Source organism: Aegilops tauschii, chromosome 5 (genome assembly GCF_002575655.3).
Source record: "Aegilops tauschii subsp. strangulata cultivar AL8/78 chromosome 5, Aet v6.0, whole genome shotgun sequence".
Classification (NCBI taxonomy): Eukaryota; Viridiplantae; Streptophyta; class Magnoliopsida; order Poales; family Poaceae; genus Aegilops; species Aegilops tauschii.
The window spans coordinates 454562823-454582966 of NC_053039.3; the positions used below are offsets into that span (position 1 = coordinate 454562823).

Here is a 20144-nt window from a genome sequence, read left to right on the forward strand (position 1 = left end):
CCCACAAGTCGGGATGAGACTCTGGACTAAAATTAAAAAAAAGGAAAGAAAAGAGGCCATAAAAAAAGAGAGAAAGGCCCAAACAAAAAAAGGAGAAAAAGAGAGAAGGGACAATGTTACTATCCTTTTACCACACTTGTGCTTCAAAGTAGCACCATGATCTTCATGATAGAGAGTCTCCTATGTTGTCACTTTCATATACTAGTGGGAATTTTACATTATAGAACTTGGCTTGTATATACCAATGATGGGCTTCTTCAAAATGCCCTAGGTCTTCGTGAGCAAGCGAGTTGGATGCACACCCACTTAGTTTCTTTTGTTGAGCTTTCATACACTTATAGATCTAGTGCATCCGTTGTATGGCAATCTCTACTCACTCACATTGATATCTATTGATGGGCATCTCCATAGCCCATTGATATGCCTAGTTGATGTGAGACTATCTTCTCCTTTTTTGTCTTCTCCACAACCACCATTCTATTCCACATATGGTGCTATGTCCATGGCTCACGCTCATGTATTGCGTGAAGATTGAAAAAGTTTGAGAACATCAAAAGTATGAAACAATTGCTTGGCTTGTCATCGGGGTTGTGCATGATTTAAATATTTTGTGTGATGAAGATAGAGCATAGCCAGACTATATGATTTTGTAGGAATAACTTTCTTTGGCCATGTTATTTTGAGAAGACATGGTTGCTTTATTAGTATGCTTGAAGTATTATTATTTTTATGTCAATATTAAACTTTTGTCTTGAATCTTTCGGATCTGAAATTCATGCCACAGTAAAGAAAATTACATTGAGATTATGCTAGGTAGCATTCCACATCAAAAATTCTGTTTTTATCATTTACCTACTCGAGGACGAGCAGGAATTAAGCTCGGGATGCCTGATACGTCTCCAACGTATCTATAATTTTTGATTGTTCCATGCTATTATATTATCTGTTTTGGATGTTTAATGGGCTTTATTATGCACTTTTATATTATTTTTGGGACTAACCTACTAACCGGAGGCCCAGTGCAAATTGCTGTTTTTTTTGCCTATTTCAGTGTTTCGCAGAAAAGGAATATCAAACGGAGTCCAAACGGAATGAAACCTTCGCGAGGATCGTTTTTGGAACAAACGCGATCCAGGAGACTTGGCGTGGACGTCAAGGAAGCAACGAGACGGCCACGAGGTAGGGAGGCGCGCCCAGGGGGTAAGCGCGCCCCCCACCCTTGTGGGCCCCTCGTGGCTCCACCGACCTACTTCCTTCGCCTATATATACTCTTATACCCTAAAAACATCCAGGAGCACCACGAACCCTATTTCCACCGCCGCAACCTTCTATACCCGTGATATCCCATCTTGGGGCCTTTTCCGGCGCTCCGCCGGAGGGGGAATCGATCACGGAGGGCTTCTACATCAACACCATAGCCTCTCCGATGATGTGTGAGTAGTTTACCACAGACCTTCGGGTCCATAGTTATTAGCTAGATGGCTTCTTCTCTCTCTTTGGATCTCAATACAAAGTTCTCCTCGATTCTCTTGGAGATCTATTCGATGTAATACTTTTTGCGGTGTGTTTGTCGAGATCTGATGAATTGCGGGTTTATGATCAAGATTATCTATGAACAATATTTGATTCTTCTCTGAATTCTTATATGTATGATTTGATATCTTTGCAAGTCTCTTCGAATTATCAGTTTGGTTTGGCCTACTAGATTGATCTTTCTTGCAATGGGAGAAGTGCTTAGCTTTGGGTTCAATCTTGTGGTGTCCTTTCCCAGTGACAGCGGGGGCAGCAAGACACGTATTAAATTGTTGCCATCGAGGATAAAAAGATGGGGTTTATATCATATTGCTTGAGTTTATCCCTCTACATCATGTCATCCTGCCTAATGCGTTACTCTGTTCTTATGAACTTAATACTCTAGATGCATGCTGGATAGCGGTCGATGTGTGGAGTAATAGTAGTAGATGCAGAATCGTTTCGGTCTACTTGTCGCGAACGTGATGCCTATATACATGATCATGCCTTGATATTCTCATAACTATGCACTTTTCTATCAATTGCTCGACAGTAATTCGTTCACCCACCGTAGAATTTGCTATCTTGAGAGAAGCCACTAGTGAAACCTATGGCCCCCGGGTCTATCTTCCATCATATAAGTTTTCGATCTGTTTTATTTTGCAATCTTTACTTTTCAATCTATACCATAAAAATACCAAAAATATTTATCTTATTATCTCTATCAGATCTCACTTTTGCAAGTGGCTGTGAAGGGATTGACAACCCCTTTATTGCGTTGGTTGCAAGGTTCTTATTTGTTTGTGCAAGTACGAGGGATTTGCGTGTAATCTCCTACTGAATTGATACCTTGGTTCTCAAAAACTAGGGGAAATACTTACGCTATTTTGCTGCATCACCCTTTCCTCTTCAAGAGAAAACCAGTGCATGCTCAAGAGGTAGCAATGCCAAGCCTTCGGAGATCTTCATCTTGATTACACAGAGGGCCAGGGCCTGCATGGCCCATTCATCAGTCTTTGTTGGGTCCTCGACCCGGCCCATAACCGGCGGGCCGTCGTGGTAAGCATCCCCTAGTCCAGGACACCAACAGGGTGGTTCTAAAGTTTAGTCTCATACCGCTAGTGGAGGAGGTATGAGACATGTTTACATAGTGGGTTCTCCCCACCACACTATGCGGTGAGTATGACGAGAGAAAGAGAACACCACAAGCGTGCGCGTTCGCCTCACCTGGCCTGGTCTGGACAGGGAGGGGTGTGGTTGTGCGACATGCGTGTGAATGGTTCACAAGTTGACTTGTCTGGTAAGTTACGACTTGAAAACCAAGTCGGTTTGAGATCGTGATCACGACACGCTACCACCTTGGTCCTCCTATAAATATGACTTACCAGCTACGACTAAAGATACACCGAAACAAGCTAGGGTTTTGCCTCATCTCACAACTTGCGACATCATCGTAGTCTACTCCATTCCAAACGTGTGTGTGTGCACCAGCGAGCGGGAGAGCAGGTCACTAGAACCCTTCGTTCTTGTGATCCTGCATAGGGAGAGGACGAATTAGATTTTTGGTAAGCATTTCGTGCGACTGCTCAACTTCGTCACCACGGGTGTCTTCCATCCAAGTCGGGTCGCATCGCGTACCGACATCTCCAACGTCATTTGCTTCGACCTGTCTTCATGAATGCATCATCAACAACATCACTCCTGCAGCAGCTACGGCTACCGATAAATAGTACGTGCGTCGTGATCTATTCATGTCTCTAATTATGGTTGCCATTATTTGTGCAATGTTGTGGTACATGTTTCCATGTTCATCTAGTATGCTAGATTGTTGCATGCTAATAATAATTTTAATCATGATTTATATTCTCTAAAGTTTAGTCTCATACCGCTAGTGGAGGAGGTGTGGTGTACATGATCTTAACCTTGCTCTGCCTTAAATGAGTCAAATTTCCTTCATCAGTTGCGTTTGTAGCACGGTCGATTGAAAGGTGAGGACAACTTATGGCTAAAAGGAAAAGCTGATACGTTAGCACGCATCAAAGCGAGACTATGACAGCAAAGCTCTTGATCTGTATGCCCTTCTTATTCAAGGTACTTAAAGGTTAAAAAAACTAAAGATATTTTTATGCACGGTTCTCTCTCTCTTCTTCTTCTTTTTTTCTTTGCTTTTTGTCTTCAGTACATTGGCGTGTACACTCATGAGTCATGAATACGGAATTAATAGTATATACAGCGATTTGGCTCCCGAGAACAGTATCGTGATTCAAAATAGAAAATAAGTTCAAAAAATCCATTTTTTTTGTGGTGCAAGATGCTTCTGTGCGTGAACTCTGTGCAAAATTTTGTGAAGTTTGGACATTCGAGGAGCTCGTGGCAAAAAAGATAAATTTCGGATGTCTGAGAAACTTTTGAAAATCGCAGTGTTCATGCCTGATTTTGTCTTTTTTTTCACGAGCTCCTTGAATGTCCAACCTTCATAAAATTTTGTATGGAGTTCACGCATAGGAGCATCTTGCACCAAAAAAATTGGAAATTTTTGAACTTTTTTTCTATTTTAAACTGTGGTATGTTCACCGGGCTCATCTGAACCGCAGGCACCGAAAGGGATTTTCCTAGTACTACTGTGAGCATGGTTCCATACAATCCCGCTTTTAAAACTTAGCAAGAAAATCACATCGGTCAAGCTTTTCTAAAAAAATAGACAAACAGTTTATGCATGTAGAAAATGGACACAAAGCATGACCATATATTTTTATTGTGTTCAATGCGATCATTTGTGAGTTGTGCAAAATAAAAATAAAAATACTTTGCTAATTTCCATCCATTGCGTTAGTTGCTTTAGCATCTCCAAGAAAGGCCCTCGAAGGGTCATTTGAGGGCACCCCCTACTTTCTCAGCCCTAAAAACTCTAACAATACCCTTCATTTCTCAGCTTTGTAGAAAAAATCTTCTTGTTGCACATTTGCTCTATGTGACACCAAATTTGACACCACAATAATTTGAAATATAATATGTCTACGCATAAAACTCAACAATGTTCAAATTCATAATTTTAAGCGCCACAATTCAAAATATTGAACACAAAAAAATCAAATAATACTAGGAAATGTTCATTGAACTACATGGTTCATCCAACGTAGTCGGTGTTTTAAACAAAAATATAGTAAATAAACTACTTGGACCCATATCATTCTCGCGAGTGCTGAAAAAAGATCATCTTTGAGTTGATCGCTTGTGTCGGCCATGGTCTGAGCCAAGGCTCATGTTTGATATATATTACCTGCCGTTGTTTATCATTTTCATGGTTAATTAAAATTGGAGAGGGGCTCCTTCGTCGGAAAAAAAAGGTCATTTCAAAGTTGATCGTGCGCTTATAGGGCTTTCCATCCTTCTCTAGACATCAAGGAATTCACTAGCAGTAATGTGATGCAGATCCTCCAAAGCCACATAGACTCCCATATCATTTCACTCGAAGTCTTCATGTTGACCCACACTCGCTCTCAATGATAACACAAACAACAGTGCGGGCAGGGAGGCGATGTCGTAGCGACTTGCACCTTGTAAGGTTGGGGCACGGTGCGGGAAAACATGGAGAGGCGGAACGGCGAGAGGGTGGCAGCCTCGATGGTGCTGGTGGAGGGAGACGATCGGCACCGCCCGGATTGATAGGCGGGGTGGCGAAATCGGGCAGAGGAGAGGGGTGGGATCCTGGAGGGAGGAGTTTAGGAGGATGGAGCAGGGCGGCCTTGAACTGAGGGCTTGGAGGGTTATTATTTTTGGATCCTCTGTTATGAATGTTGTAGGGGTTGATTTGCAAAAAAAAATGTAGTAGGGGTTATTGGAGTTGATTTTTTGTCCTTAGCCCTCAAAAAGTGATTTGAGGGGTGGAGTAGGGGCCTCTTGGAGATATGCTCTTATCTTCTGCTTAACATGGCAAAACTGAGATAGAGCCATTGACCGCCTATGAATCAAGGGTATGATTAGTAATATGGTAGGAAATTCTAAGCTAAACATTGTTCACGTGATCCTGATATTGAAACTTAGCAAGAAAAAAATCACATGTTTTAACTTTCAAAAATGTGCATGGCAAGGGATATATTCTCTTACCTTTTTGTAGGACAGCCGATGCTCCATGTGTATTGTCTTCTTTTATGCTGCACCGGCTAATTGATAGAGTGCTCTACACTGTGTACATATAGATATAGTGATGCGGCGCAAATGTAACATGGGGTGATATATGCACGAGCTACAATTAATTGATCACTTATGAATGAAGACATCTTAATTATCCTGGAATTAAAAGGAATGGCCATAAGTGATAAGCATATTCAAATTTAAATGCTAATATGAATGTCTCGGTTATGCAAATGTGCTCCTTATATTGACCTTTTTAAGCTACAGGAGACAGTGGCAGAGCTACTCTGCACGGTGATTACCTTGTTTGATATTTATGAGTTGTTTCCCTTTTTTGGTTCTTTTCATATTTTAACAAACTAATTTGTGTGCATGGTATGGTGTAGAGGGCGGGACAGTGTGTCTAGTTTCCAGTACCTAAAAGATGACATGCATGTAGAAACCATAATGTGGCAGCGTAGATGGTAGTAGGGGTACTGTTTAGATAAACCATCATTCATCACTGAACAAAAACGTGATATTCCTACACAAGATCGCACACACATATATAGCCAGAGTCCACATGATACAGCTGATTCGGTTTTGCTTTGTACATTCTCTCTTCCTTCCTCTTCCTTTTTGTATGTAGAAGCTACCGGTGTACCCACATTCTTGATCCAACTCAGCTCACTACAACCAGTGTTGCTGCATTTCGTCCATGGAAATTAATATGCCTCAATAGCTATGGATGTCGTTATTTGAACGCTATAGTTGTGTTATATTAAGTTATTATATGTACTAAGAGCATCTGCATCCCTAGGTGTTAAGCAGAGGCTAAAGGTGAGAGAAATTGTTTAGCACTAGTGCTAAAGGTTTAGCACTAGTGCTAAAGGATGCATGTGAGGGTAGATGCTAAGATCAAAAGCTTAGCACTAACGCTAAGCTTAGCATCCAATGCTAAGCTTAGCAAAGTATGTTAAACTAATAGCTTGTGTGCCAATCTTTAATTTGGATGATAAATTTAATATATTTAGTACCTTCAAGTGGTGCTAGAGGATATGGTAAAAAAAACACTTATCAAGGTGAATGAGAGAGAAAGTTGACACACTTATCGAGGCTGGAAACTATAATTATTTATGGGGATGCGGATGATCTAAGAAATCGACCAATGGCTCCACAATGCACATATATATTTTAAAAAATAAAATGTGTGTAAGTGGCATCTAAAATAACGGGGGCATGCTCAGCTTTTAACTCTCGGATCAAGAGAAAGATGGTGTGTATACCGAGGCTATAGGTGTTTATAGGGTGTGGATGCTCAAACAATGTAGCAATGGCTTCACATTGTACATGTATAAACATGTGCTCAGCTTTCTAACTGTTGGACCGAGATTATGTAATATAATTATATAAACCATTTATTAAGGACTTGGTTTTTTGAAACCTCAATAAAGACATGACATATAGTGGACACTGTCTTAGTAGTTTTATTTCAGCAATGGAGTAATCTAGTCACTCGCAAAAAAATTGATCCATTCACTAGCCAGGATGAGAGAGAGAGAGAGAGAGAGAGAGAGTGTTACACGTCTAGAGAGAGAAATGAGGGGCGGTCGGCCGTGTAAGGAAAAGGATGAAGCTTGCGAGGGAATCTGCAAAAGAGGAGGTAGCTAGCTAAAGGTGGCCCCCATCCGATCGATGAAAATCTCGAGGGGAGGACGACTACTGTGCCTCCTACCCCAGCCGACGACGATCGACCCAGAGGAAGAGAAAACCTACTTATAAGGGCAGCTGGCCGCCCGGTAAAGGCAGCAGCAGCAGCCTCCTCCAACCAGCAGGAGCAGAGAAGAAGAAGCAAAGTGCGCGTCTTGCTCCTCCGCCGAAGCAGCTACCTACCAACCTAGCTGCTGCTGCTGCCGCCGTCGATCGCCGGGGTATGGCGCCGGTGGGTCTGCCGCCGGGTTTCCGGTTCCACCCGACGGACGAGGAGCTGGTGAACTACTACCTGAAGCGCAAGATCCACGGGCTCCACATCGAGCTCGACATCATCCCGGAGGTGGACCTCTACAAGTGCGAGCCCTGGGACCTCGCAGGTACAGTACGCACCACCGATCTCAGTTCGCATGTGATCTCGATCGCGTATGTGTTGTGAACTGATGCGAATTACAACGTACGTCCTCATGGCGTGCAGAGAAGTCGTTTTTGCCGAGCCGTGACCCGGAGTGGTACTTCTTCGGGCCGAGGGACCGCAAGTACCCCAACGGCTTCCGGACCAACCGGGCGACGCGGGCAGGGTACTGGAAGTCCACCGGCAAGGACCGGCGCGTCATGACGCAGCAGCACCACGGCGGCGGAGGAGCCGGCGGGGGCGCGCGGGCAATCGGGATGAAGAAGACGCTGGTGTACTACCGCGGACGCGCGCCGCAGGGGGTGCGCACCGACTGGGTGATGCACGAGTACCGCCTCGACGACAAGGACTCCGAGGACACCATCGCCATCCAGGTATGTATAATCACCTTCATTCTCTGAGTGACCTATCCCGTCATGCAAGGTGATCATGCATGCATGTCTAATCTTCTCCTTCCATGGATGCAATGGAAAGCTATTTAGCTAGGGCTTTGAGAAAAAATTGATCCTTTTCTTTTGTGCTGGCCGGGCAAAGAAAATTTTCTGCTTGCGTCTAAAATGAAAGGAAGACGTAAAATTTTCTGAGAGGATTACAACATGGCTTTTCTCCCGTCTGTAAAACGGTGTGGTAGTAGTATGGGTCACTTTGCTTTGCTCCAGCTACTACTCTGATGAGAGAGACAAACATGTAGGCCTCGCCTTGCTGTCCAAAAAATTTAACTAACAAAAGTAAAAGCCGGGGCCTTAGCATTAGTAGTATTTGTTCGTTCTCCAGCTACGTTCTTTGTTCTAAGATAAGAGTAGTACGTACTCTGCGTGTTAACCATGCATGCTACGCTACGTTCTCTCTTTTTTTGGGGTGAGATTAGAGCAGTCTGCACTGATCATGAGACGCTAAAGGGCCTTAACCAAAGCTAGAGAGCAAAGCAAAGCAAGCCCTCATGCATCTTGGCGCGAGATAGCAGCTCGTGTCGAGTCATGGCCATATGCATGTCGGCGTCCTCCCGCGCTTTCCGCTTTATTCCGTGCTGAATCCCATCATCATCCTCACACCCTTCTGATTTTTCCATGGCCGGCTAGTCTTCTTATTTCTTCTCCCGCTTTGCTTTGATAATCGATCGGCCTCTTTTTCTGATTAACAATCAACAAGAATGTATACAACACTATGATGGCACTCTGATGGATCAAATTGCCCAAAACCCAAGGCCTGTTGACTACTAATTGGCAGAAGTAACTGCACATGAGATAATCATGCATCAGTGTGTGCATAAACTTTCAAGAAAGTCTCGAGAAACCACAATAGCAGATGGATCTTGTTTTTGCTTTTTCCTGTCATGAGTTAATATACCATGCATGGTGGATGGATCAGGACACCTACGCGCTGTGCCGGGTCTTCAAGAAGAACGCCATCTGCGCCGAGGTGGAGGAGCTGCAGGAGGGGCAGTGCAGCATGGCACTGCTCGAGGGCGCCTGCCAGCAGCTGCTCGCCAGCAGCCGCACTGCCGGACAGGAGTACTACCAGACCCCGTCGCCCGACGTGCCCGCAGGGTCCACCTCCGGCGGTGCTGACGCCGACGCAGACGACGACGCTGACAAGGACGACTCCTGGATGCAGTTCATCTCCGAGGACGCCTGGTGCTCCAGCACCGCCGCCGAGGAGAGCACCTCCTGCGCCGGCTGATCATGCATGCGGCCGGAGAGCTTCTTCTGTCGGTGGAAATAATCCTCCTGATATATATACCTATATATTTTTCCTTTTTCTTTTTGTGATCGGTGCTGCTGGCAATTTATCAATAATCACCGAGTGTTGAAGGTGAAAGATCAAGCAGTAATAAGGTATATATAATCCTTTTGGGTTCCATCTTCCAGCGTATTGCTGGGAGTTTGGGTAACCGATCGATCGATGCTGGCCTCAAGGTGAAGGCTGTAATCCTTCCTGGAGTTGAGCTCATAAGGAGGATTTATATTTATATGATGATGATAGGAACAATCAGACTACATTTGTGTTTTTCTTCTTCTGTTCATGCTTTCCTTGGTGTTCATATGTATTATTAAGCTTCTCGATTGGAGGCTTTTTTTTCTCCTCTTCCTGTGAAAAAAGAAAGAGTGAGGCTATGCCATTCCATAGCATATATAGTTGTTGTGTGCCTCCCTATATGTCAATAGAATTGAACAAAAATGTAACTGCTTGTACCTGACTGCTCAATTTGCATCAATCTGCTCCAAACCTGGCACCTGGTTCTTATTGCCTCAGTAAATCCATTATTCGTATGTTTATCAATAAATAAGAAAATAAAATTGCAACTAAATTATGATTTTTGGCAACCACATTTGTGCCGTAATTGTTTACATGTATTACTTTAGTAAATAGGCCAAGCATATAGATATGAAAAAACATTCTTTATACTTCATGACTCATAAAATAGAAATCTCACAGTAAACCATTTTACTTTTTTTAAATATATATCTTCAAATGCTGAAAATCTACCTTTTTTAGTATATCACATGCAAAGCACTATATCCTGTAAACATGGAAAATCCTATGCAACAGGTTCCGTTACATGCTTGGATTGCAAGGCATGCATCAGTACTGACGAAGAAGCTTAATTGAACACTTCTGTGCACCAAAGCGTTGAAGGAATACTATTCTAGATCAGAGGCTACCACATGCTGTTGCCAGTAGCCCTAGAATGTCAATTAGAATCCATCTCAAGTCAATAAATATAAGCCCAGAGCAGCTTTGTACTCTCAGTAAACATACAGGTCTATGACTGTATTTTTCACAAAACCGTGTACTGCAACAAAGTATTACCCGAGTGGTGCTCCAATAACATCTCTTTTTACCACATGGCCAGGAAAGCTTCTATGCAGATCTCAGGCGAAAACAGTAATGATTTATCATCTTTCTGGGCATCGTTCCGGCCTCACTGGTACCAGAGAAGACAGAACTAAAGTTCTGCAGTCTACCTTATCGTGTCTTCACCGTGAATCTTCGCTGCAAGCGTGTTGCCTCTGAATCTTTTTCAGAATGGCCCAGCAGGTCAATAGTACCCTTGAACCGTTTCGCCGTTTGGATAGTCACACCAACTGCAAAGTAATTTGCAAATCTACATTTAGAAACAGAATTTGCTTTAGACCACATGCATCTGAAGGCGATGCCCTTCTTTTCATGTAGAGAATTGGGTAAGGCCACTCGCTGGCCTCTTTACATGCGATGCCATCTGCTTCGTTGGCATTGTAGTGTTGGAGGAGTTTAGGAGAAAATAACAGCCAGTTTTTTAACGGATCATTTATCCCCTTCAAAATAAGGTTGCAGTACACATAAATATTTCTTGCGTTAAGACTGATCATTTGATCTTACTAATCGAACGGCTTCCATTCAAGAAAGAGAGGATCTAGATCATTGCCGTTAATTTCTTTGAACACAAGGAGCTTTCTAATCAACTTATGCTTCTGGAGGCATTTGTATGCTCAACTAGAAATGTGATGATCGAATGCACTCAATTACTCCTTTGTCAGAATCTAAAGCTAAAAGTTTTGTCTGATCTAGATGGCTGAATGGCTAGCAATGCAAGCTCATTGACACTATAGGGCCTCATGGCTACATGAACCTTTCCTTTTCCTTTCTGAAACTTTCTGTTTTACAATGCTGATCCCAAGACAGATGCATGTGGCATAGCTCCCTACCCTTGTCTTTAGTCCTCTTCTTCTCTACGACACTTCAAAGAGGCTAAGCTTGTGAGGCACAAAAACAAGTTCAGTGGGCAAAAGAACATGATCTAATGCAAGGTCCAGGCAGGCGGCATCGTGACAACTTTCTCATGCTGGTACAGCGCCCCTCCACGACCTACCAGCATTGGAGATCATAAAAGTGTGTTATCCAGATAAAAAACAGAACAAAAGTCGGCTCCGTTAAAAGAAATGAAAAGAAGATCCTTCGGTGCTGTAAGACGTCCAGAGCCTGCTTGTGTGAGAATCCTGGAAAGAGAGACACGGCTACTTGTAGGGCAGGCTTTGAATCATTTCACGAAGGGGCTAAAGAGCGCAGCAGCTGGACACGGTAGGGAAAGACAAAGGGGAAAGACAAAGAGAAAGATCGGCAACAAAGGAGGAGGCGAACCAGGAGATCATGGCGCCGGTTGGTCTCCCCCCAGGCTTTAGGTTTCATCCAACTGATGAGGAGCTTGTGAACTATTACCTCAAGAGGAAGGTCCATGGCCAGAGCATCGAACTCGACATCATCCCAGAGGTAGACCTCTACAAGTGTGAGCCTTGGGAGCTAGCAGGTAACCTGAAAAATTAAACTCTGTTGTGTTGTTCATCCTGTTGTCTAACTACTGCTGAGTCCTGATTGAACTTGGGATATGTTCTTTGTTTCGGAAGAGAAATCGTTCCTGCCCAGTAGAGACCCTGAGTGGTACTTCTTTGGGCCAAGGGATAGGAAGTATCCAAATGGATGCCGGACGAACCGAGCAACTCGGGCAGGATACTGGAAATCGACCGGCAAAGATCGATCCATCAACTACCAGAAGAGGTCAATCGGTATGAAGAAGACATTAGTCTTCTACCAAGGCCGAGCTCCTCAGGGGATCAGGAGCAACTGGGTCATGCATGAGTACCGCATCGAGGAAAGCGAATGCAACAACACCATGGGGGTTCAGGTTACTCCTTCATTCTCCTCTCCTCACTTTCAGTATCAGTTAAATCATTGTGTTTCTGCTACATTTAGTGAGCTCAGGATGCAGTTCATAGTACTAAAATCCAGCCAATCTTGTAGTAATCATACCTTGGAAATATGCAGGATTTTAGAGATATTGTCTTGCTAAAATAATTTTGTTTTTATTATAAACAGCAAAAATAAAATTGACAATAAAAGAGGGAAAAATTAGCTAGGGCATACGCAATTCAGGAAAACTACGTTGTTTATGCATGGAGTGCATGAAAAGCTAGGGTTCTTATCTCTTTTTCCCCGGCCCATATCCATCAGCATAAAGTATTCCTTGCTTCCATAGACCATAGATACTTTACAAAGTACAGCAGAAGTTCTTCTAATGGGGTCACACATGGTGCACTTTTTTTGGTACACTTGATAAGACAAATGTAACATCCAATCCTTGGTTTCTGAATTGAAACCATACTGTGTGACTGCATAAGGGGTGCCACCACCGCCTCATGATGCAGGGTACACATAATCTAGGTCTTTTGCATGTTGATGCTACCTTAAAGCTTAGACATCCTTCGGTGTGGCCCAGTGCTGTGTCGGTGGCTTTGCACTTTATTCTCCATGTCCCACTCCTACTTTACTTGGTAGTAAAACTGAACATAAACTTCTGATCCCATGTAAACTGTAGATTAGATGGGAGAGCAGAGCACAGCAAACTTGCTAGCTAAAAATTGTGCATACTGGGCCATCCTTTTCACATTTCTGTGACTGTTTATACAGTAATAGTGTAGTACTATTCAGAGTTTGTGCATCGCTTCATGTGACAACTAAATTTGGTTACATTTGGTCCAAACGTAACACACCAAATACCCCACAAAAAACTCTTCATAAGTGTGGATGGTTGATCATATTCTAATAGACTATTGGGTAGCAGCATACTACAGTCAGCACTGAACTTGCATATCATTTCCTGCTGCACATAATGCTGAATTCTCTGGAGATTCATTTCCAAAGATTGGTAATAAACAAGGTTTATTTAGCTAGAAACCCAGAATTCTATCATGAAAAGCCAAGAGTAGCTAATGATAAGCCCTACAAAAGAGAACAAGAAAAAAAGCAGGATGCGAACCCCGATCCAGCACATGTATGAACATAGAACGTTATTTGAACGTATAGATATAGCACATGTACCAGAGCAGCAAAGTCCCCAACACAATGAAGCAGCAGCATCTACACGGTTTATAAGTTTGAAGATGCAAGTGTAAAACAGATATTCTATTATTAGAACGCAAATAACTAATTGTGAGTCTTATAGAAAAAAATTAAGAAAAATAGAAAACAGACCCCAATCCACCGCACATAAACATAGAAGGGCATTCAAATGTATAGATATAGCACATTAGCACATGTAACAAAGCAGGAAAAGTCCCCAAAATAATGAAGCAGCGTCATCGACACAGTTTAAGTTTGCAGCTGTAAATTGTTCAGTAAAGCAGAAAGGTTAGAATGGCATTAATTTTACATCCATATGATTCAAATTATAAGGGCATAACGTTATTTGAGCAGCAAAATGCCCTGGCATAATGAAGAAGCATAACTGACACAGTTTAAGTATACAGTTGTATATCATTCAGTAAAGCAGAAAGGTTAGCATGGCATTAATTTTACATCCATATGATTCAAATTATAAAGATATAACGTTAGTTCAGCTTTTAGATATAGCACAGCAAAATTCCCCGGCATAAGAAAGAAGCATCATTGACACAGTTTAAGTATGCAGCTGTGTATTGTTCAATAAAGCAGAAAGGTTAGCATGGAATTAATTTTCCATCCATGTGGAACATAAGAGACAGTTTGTTCCATGTGAAAGCAAAAAAAAGGGGGAATGAGGTTTTGTTGTTCATCTTTCTTGTTCTTTTACAGGACTCCTATGCGCTATGTCGGGTTTTCAAGAAAAATGTGCCGGCTGGTGAATTTGAAAAACAAGGGGAATGCAGCTCATCACAGGCTAAAGCAAATCAAGAACAGGTTACAGACTTCGAGGATGCTGGAGAGTCCTCAACTGCAAACGAGAATGACAAAGACAATTCTTGGATGCAGTTCATAGTGGAAGACCTGTGGTGCAGCAACAAAACCAAGTAATGAACTAGAGAATGCAGCTTGCTCAACATGATCTAACCAGAAAATCCAGCACTAGTTACACTGTGTATCTTTGTATATGTTTGATAAAAACACTTCTCACTTTGGACAGTATGAACACTTAAGTTTGGACTCTGATTCTTGATGTAGGCTTATACTTCTCTTCTTTTGGTAATGTAATATACAAATGGGCTACTTTGTACTTGAAGTCTTCTTTTACCTGTATCTACCATCCAATGCAATGATTTATAGTGAAAGCACTAATACAAAAGGCAGAAACTTAGTTCAATGTATCTTATTCTGTGAACAGTTTTCATGTTCCTAAATTTTTTTGTAATATCAGTTTATAATGATTTTAAGGGTATCAGTCTCAAATGTAAAGAGACCAAAGCTACTAATACCATTAGCAATCACCATTACCGACTAATAAAATTCAACTCAGAAATGTAAGGTGCCAATATGGTAGTTAATCGTTCTTATTAATGTTCAAAGGTTCCTGAGTTGCAAAATGTATACAAGTGGTGCTATTGTCATGTTCGTCAATAGCCTAAGCTCGATACGTGTGAAATAAAGAATAGCGTAAGCTACATACAGTTTTCAGACTGTTTTCCAGATGTAGGTTCTAACTAAAGCTGTTTAGATATCATTATACTCGCTTGGCCATTTCAAGGCTGAAAGCCTGAAATCTCCGCACTCAGGTTATCATAAAATCCTTGGATACATGGCTGCATGGGTTGCTGAAAACCAAACACAGAACCCGTCAACCTTTATTTATGCGCCTTTAGCACCATAATGTGTCGTATATTTTCCTATCATCTGCCTCTGAACATGTTCAGTTCATATGCATTTTCAGCCAAAGAAACAAGATGGTTAAATGGTTATTGCAATTCAAGAAGGTGTCAGGTAGTCAAAATCTACTTTTAGCCGAAGAAATTAGCTGCCTCTTACCACAATTAAAAAAGATGTTTCACATAGTCAACATCTATTTTCAAAATCAGGCAAAGAAATCAGTTGCTTCCCATCCCAATCCAAGGCTAGCTAGTATAATTGTTTATATACTGTATCATAGTACTGGTTTGATCATTTCAAGGCTGTGAAAGCCAGAAATCTCAGCACCCAGACAATAACAAATTCCTGGGATATATGGCAACATGGGTATCTGTAAACCAAACCCAGACCCCATCAACCTAATCCACACTGGTTCATGTTTCTCCATGATGCATTCAGTTCATATATCTTATGATCTTATCAGCCAAGGAAATCAACTGTGTTCTTGCCAGTTACCAACATCAAAAAAGTTGGGTCAGGTAGTCAAAATATAATTTCAGCCAAAGAAACCAGCTGCTCCTTACCATAATTCAAAAGGTAGTCCGTTGGCCGATGTCCATTTTCAAGAACAAGCAAAGAAATCAGCTGGTTCTTATCACATTCAGAATGTTGTCAGACAGGCAACACCTATTTTAAATAACAAAGTAAGGAAATTCCCATCACAGTTCAAATGTTATGAGGAGTCCTGATTGGTAGCGCGTCCAAATTGCAACCAATAAAGCTGGTAGTATGAACTACCAAATCGAAGCTGTGGCTGATCATGACAGCTTTTGCAAAGACATCGAGATGGTAAAGCAGATCTGTACCGAGAGGTCGCGGGAGCAGCAAAGTGGGTCGATTCGGGGCAGAGGCGAGCACGCGATCCCAACTCAAGGCCCCCCATGGCGGCGGCCGCGTTCCACCGCCGCGGCACGACAGCCCTCATCCCCGCGGTCAGCGGCGACCTCGGCTCCAATCTGTTTCGGAAGCAAGAGTCATGGGCCGTGAACGAAAACGAAGGGGGAAAGGAGAACAGAATGCACCTCGGGTGTTCGACGAAATGGCTGTATGGAAACAGGTTTTGGGCTTACCTGCGCCGCCGCTTTGCCGGTGCAGACGAGCCGTTCCGTTCTCCTCGGTTCTCCGGCTGCTGGGTGGATCGGTGTCAATCGATGGATTTGGAATTGGAATTTGAATCAGCTCGAAGTGGGCGTTTCACGATTCGGGGACGGAAATGCAGGGATGGTTCAGAATAGCACTGAAATTCAGAGACGGGCAATGGGGAAAAGTTAGCATGCCGCGCACATCCACAGCAACAGAGCAAGAGATTGAAGGAAGAATTCAGGGATAAAACAGCTCAAATGCCTTTCACAGTTCAGAGACTTCAGATGGGGAATCAGACCAGGCGATGGATGGGGGGCAGAGAATGCAAAATCAGCGAACGCACTGGAAGGCATTCACATCAGAAGAATTTCAGGGATAAACTGCTGCAATTTCCATTCCAAACTTCTTCCAGTACATCTCTACAACAGCAACATCAGCTCACAAGACGGGAGCAAACACCAAGGAGATACCACTGCTCTTGCACGGAGAACCACGAACCCTAGACAGCAACTAGATAGATAGCACTACTACTCTCGGTCGGACGGCGGCGTCGCGAGCTGGATCGATGAACCCTCGGCCTAGCCTCCGAAGCCGTAGAGGGTGCGGCCCTGGCGCTTGAGCGCGTAGACGACGTCCATGGCGGTGACGGTCTTGCGGCGGGCGTGCTCGGTGTAGGTGACGGCGTCGCGGATGACGTTCTCGAGGAAGATCTTGAGCACGCCGCGGGTCTCCTCGTAGATGAGCCCCGAGATGCGCTTCACGCCGCCCCTGCGCGCCAGCCGCCGGATCGCCGGCTTGGTGATGCCCTGGATGTTGTCGCGGAGCACCTTCCGGTGGCGCTTCGCGCCGCCCTTGCCCAGCCCCTTGCCTCCCTTGCCGCGGCCCGACATCCTCCGCGCTTCTCCCCTCTCTACGGTGGGATTGGATTGGATTGTTTTGGTGGTGGGCGATGAGATTGATGGTGGTGGAGTGCGGGGCGAGGTGGGATTTATAGCCGCGGGGTTTGGGGAGAGGGGAGCGGCCAGGATCCGCGTGATGCGGCGCGCGGGCCGTCGGATGGGAGGTGGACGGCGAGGAGTGGGGGTGGAGTGGTGGCGCGGATCGGTGACGTGGCGGGGAGGTGTGCTTTTTCTGTGAGGACGAGGCGGGCTGCTGGGACGCGGGGAGGGCGCGAGTCTCGTCTGGGTGGATGGCGGGTGGGACCGCGTGGTTTTCGGATGGATTTTTGCGCGGGGTGTTCGCTGCCGCGAAGTTTTGGATGCGTTTTTGCGGAGACTGTCGGTGTGGGCGTGGCCAGTGAGCTGTGTGCAGGCCACGAAACTGGTTTTTTTTTAACTGGAATACACATTCCATTAACTTAACCGTGCACAGCAGAATCGCCGGCAACCAAGTCGCATACAAATTCTGATGCTTGGTCCTTCCACCAGGAGCACACCACACCTGCCCGATAGCCAAAAGCAGCAAGGCTATGGGCTACAGAATTACAAGAACGCTTACAGAAGGTAAATTCAAAAGCATCAAAAGATGCGTAACAAAGGCTACGAGCTTCACGGATTAGGACGTCAATTGAAGACAGATCCCTCTCGCCAGAGTTTATGGCATTCACCAGACTCAACGAGTCTGATTCAAAAATAGCCTGATTGATTCCCATTTCGCTCGCCGCTTCGATGGCCCTGTTACAAGCAGTAGCTTCAGCTTGTAAAGCCGACGTGAGATGATCCATCCTCCCTGCACATGCAGCAATGACGTCCCCTTGATCTGATCTCATAACACAGCCCCAGGCTCCCCCTCCTTGCTCCACATGGAAGGCTGCGTCAAAGTTAATATTGACAAAACCTTCCTTTGGTTTACTCCACCCTGCTATTGTATGCATTGTGTCATGCTTTTCAGTCTGCAAAGATCCATTCTGAAAATCATCAAGTATTCTGCGGATGTTATAGGCCACTCCTTCGGTGGGCTTCATCTTGCCGCCATGGTTTGCTTTATTGCGTATATTCCACCACTCCCATAGAAGAATCAGGACCAGATCACGGCGAACCCGCGTTAGCGACCACAGGAAATCAAACATGGCTACTGGATCAGCACACTTCAGCAACTCTAGTCTAACATCCTCCAGCTGCAATTCTCTCCAAAGATGCTTCACTAGCTTGCACTTGAGAAATAAATGGCCACCATCCTCATCCAGCCTCATACATATCGGGCATCTAGTATCTAGCTCCACCTGCTTTCGCTTGACATTCATCCGTAGCGGCAAAGAGTTATGTGCCAGACGCCACAGAAACATCTCACTTTGGGGGGCAAATCAAGAGTCCAGAACCTATTCCATTTCTTCGAGTAGCTTGGCGTGGCCGTCGACGAGCTAGCATCTCTATTCTTGCTCGCGTCCCTAATGCTGGTTCCCAAATGGTAGGCGGATTTCACTGAGAACACTCCCCTTGGATCCAGATGCCAAGCCGGCTGATCATCCATGCCACTCCTGACTGGTATCGCTAGTATCTCCTTCACATCCTCTTCGCAGAACAGATCTTTCACCAGTTCTTCATCCCAGTTCTCCGTATACGGATCAAACAGGTCACTGACTTTGTCGATGAGCACGCTGCCTCTAGCAGTGCGCGGCCGTCTCGTCGTTCCATTTGGTATCCACGGGTCTTCCCAGATACGCACATGTTCTCCTGTCCCAATCCTCCAAACAATTCCTTCTTTCAGCAGCTCCACCCCTTTCAAGATACTCCTCCAGGTGTACGACATATCCCCAATCGCTTCTGCTTCTAGGACCGAGCAGTTTGGAAAATACCTTGCTTTTAACACCCTCGCACACAAAGTATCCGGTTCCTGCAGTATTCGCCACCCCTGTCTAGCAAGCATGGCCAGATTGAAAATGTGCAGGTCCCGAAAGCCCAATCCCCCATCTTTCTTTGACTTAGTGAGTTTCTCCCACCCTATCCAATGGCATTGGTCCCACTTGTCCTGTTGGCTCCACCAATACCGATTAATCAGAGTGTCAATCTCTTCACACAATTTCTTAGTTAGATCGAAGCAGGACATGGCATATGCCGGGATTGCTTGTGCCACTGCTTTCACCAACGTCTCCTTGCCCGGCAAAGCCAACAGTTTTTCCATCCATCCCTGCATCCTTTGCCAAATGCTTTGTTTAATGTATTCAAACTCCTTGCTTCTTGCTGCTCCGACGTGCACTGGCAGACCGAGATACCGCTTTCCTACAGACTCATGCGCGATTCCAAGAATCTGCAACACTTCTGCTCTTCTAGCATTGCTGGTACCCTTACTGAAAGTGACAACTGACTTGTTCTTATTAATCATTTGGCTAGACTGGGCCTCATAAAGTGCAAGAATATCCTGCAACCTGTGGGCCCCTTGAGCATTTGCCTTCATCACAATCAGCGAGTCGTCTGCGAAGAACAGATGGTTGATCTTAGGGGCACCTTGGCAAATCTGTACTCCTTGAATCGATCCCTCAATCTCAGCTCGGTGCAAGAGCGCCGAGAATCCCTCTGCACACAATAGGAATAGGTACGGCGAGAGGGGATCCCCCTGGCGCAGTCCTCTTTCGGGCACAATAGTTTCAGTGAGGTTTCTGTTTACTTTCACCCTATACCTTACACTTGAGACGCATTTCATTATGGTTCCAATCCACTGTTCAGCGAAACCCATCTTGCGCGTA

The 20144-nt window shown here is 44.4% G+C and overlaps 4 protein-coding genes across 4 annotated transcripts; 2 read left to right on the forward strand and 2 right to left on the reverse strand.

Annotated features, from left to right (window-relative positions):
- Positions 1-7255: 7255 nt before the first annotated feature.
- Positions 7256-9829, forward strand: LOC109772327 (NAC domain-containing protein 54). The gene is given in 5 exon segments (XM_020331006.2): positions 7256-7297; positions 7299-7521; positions 7524-7715; positions 7814-8124; positions 9119-9829. Coding segments are annotated over 5 exon segments (1080 nt in total). The 3' UTR covers positions 9431-9829.
- A 1099-nt stretch (positions 9830-10928) lies between these two features.
- Positions 10929-14926, forward strand: LOC109772326 (NAC domain-containing protein 54). Its single transcript, XM_020331005.4, has 3 exons — positions 10929-12035; positions 12133-12410; positions 14336-14926. The coding sequence occupies exons 1-3, from the start codon at positions 11879-11881 to the stop codon at positions 14552-14554; spliced, it is 654 nt and encodes a 217-aa protein (XP_020186594.1). The 5' UTR covers positions 10929-11878; the 3' UTR covers positions 14555-14926.
- Positions 14927-16829: 1903 nt separating this feature from the next.
- LOC109772293 (histone H4) lies at positions 16830-17415 on the reverse strand. Its single transcript, XM_020330980.4, has one exon. The coding sequence runs from the start codon at positions 17350-17352 to the stop codon at positions 17041-17043; it is 312 nt and encodes a 103-aa protein (XP_020186569.1). The 5' UTR covers positions 17353-17415; the 3' UTR covers positions 16830-17040.
- Positions 17416-17819: 404 nt separating this feature from the next.
- LOC141022998 (uncharacterized) lies at positions 17820-18704 on the reverse strand. The gene has a single exon (XM_073499302.1). It carries the CDS (start codon positions 18702-18704, stop codon positions 17820-17822), a length of 885 nt encoding a protein of 294 aa, XP_073355403.1.
- Between the last annotated feature and the right edge of the window lie 1440 nt (positions 18705-20144).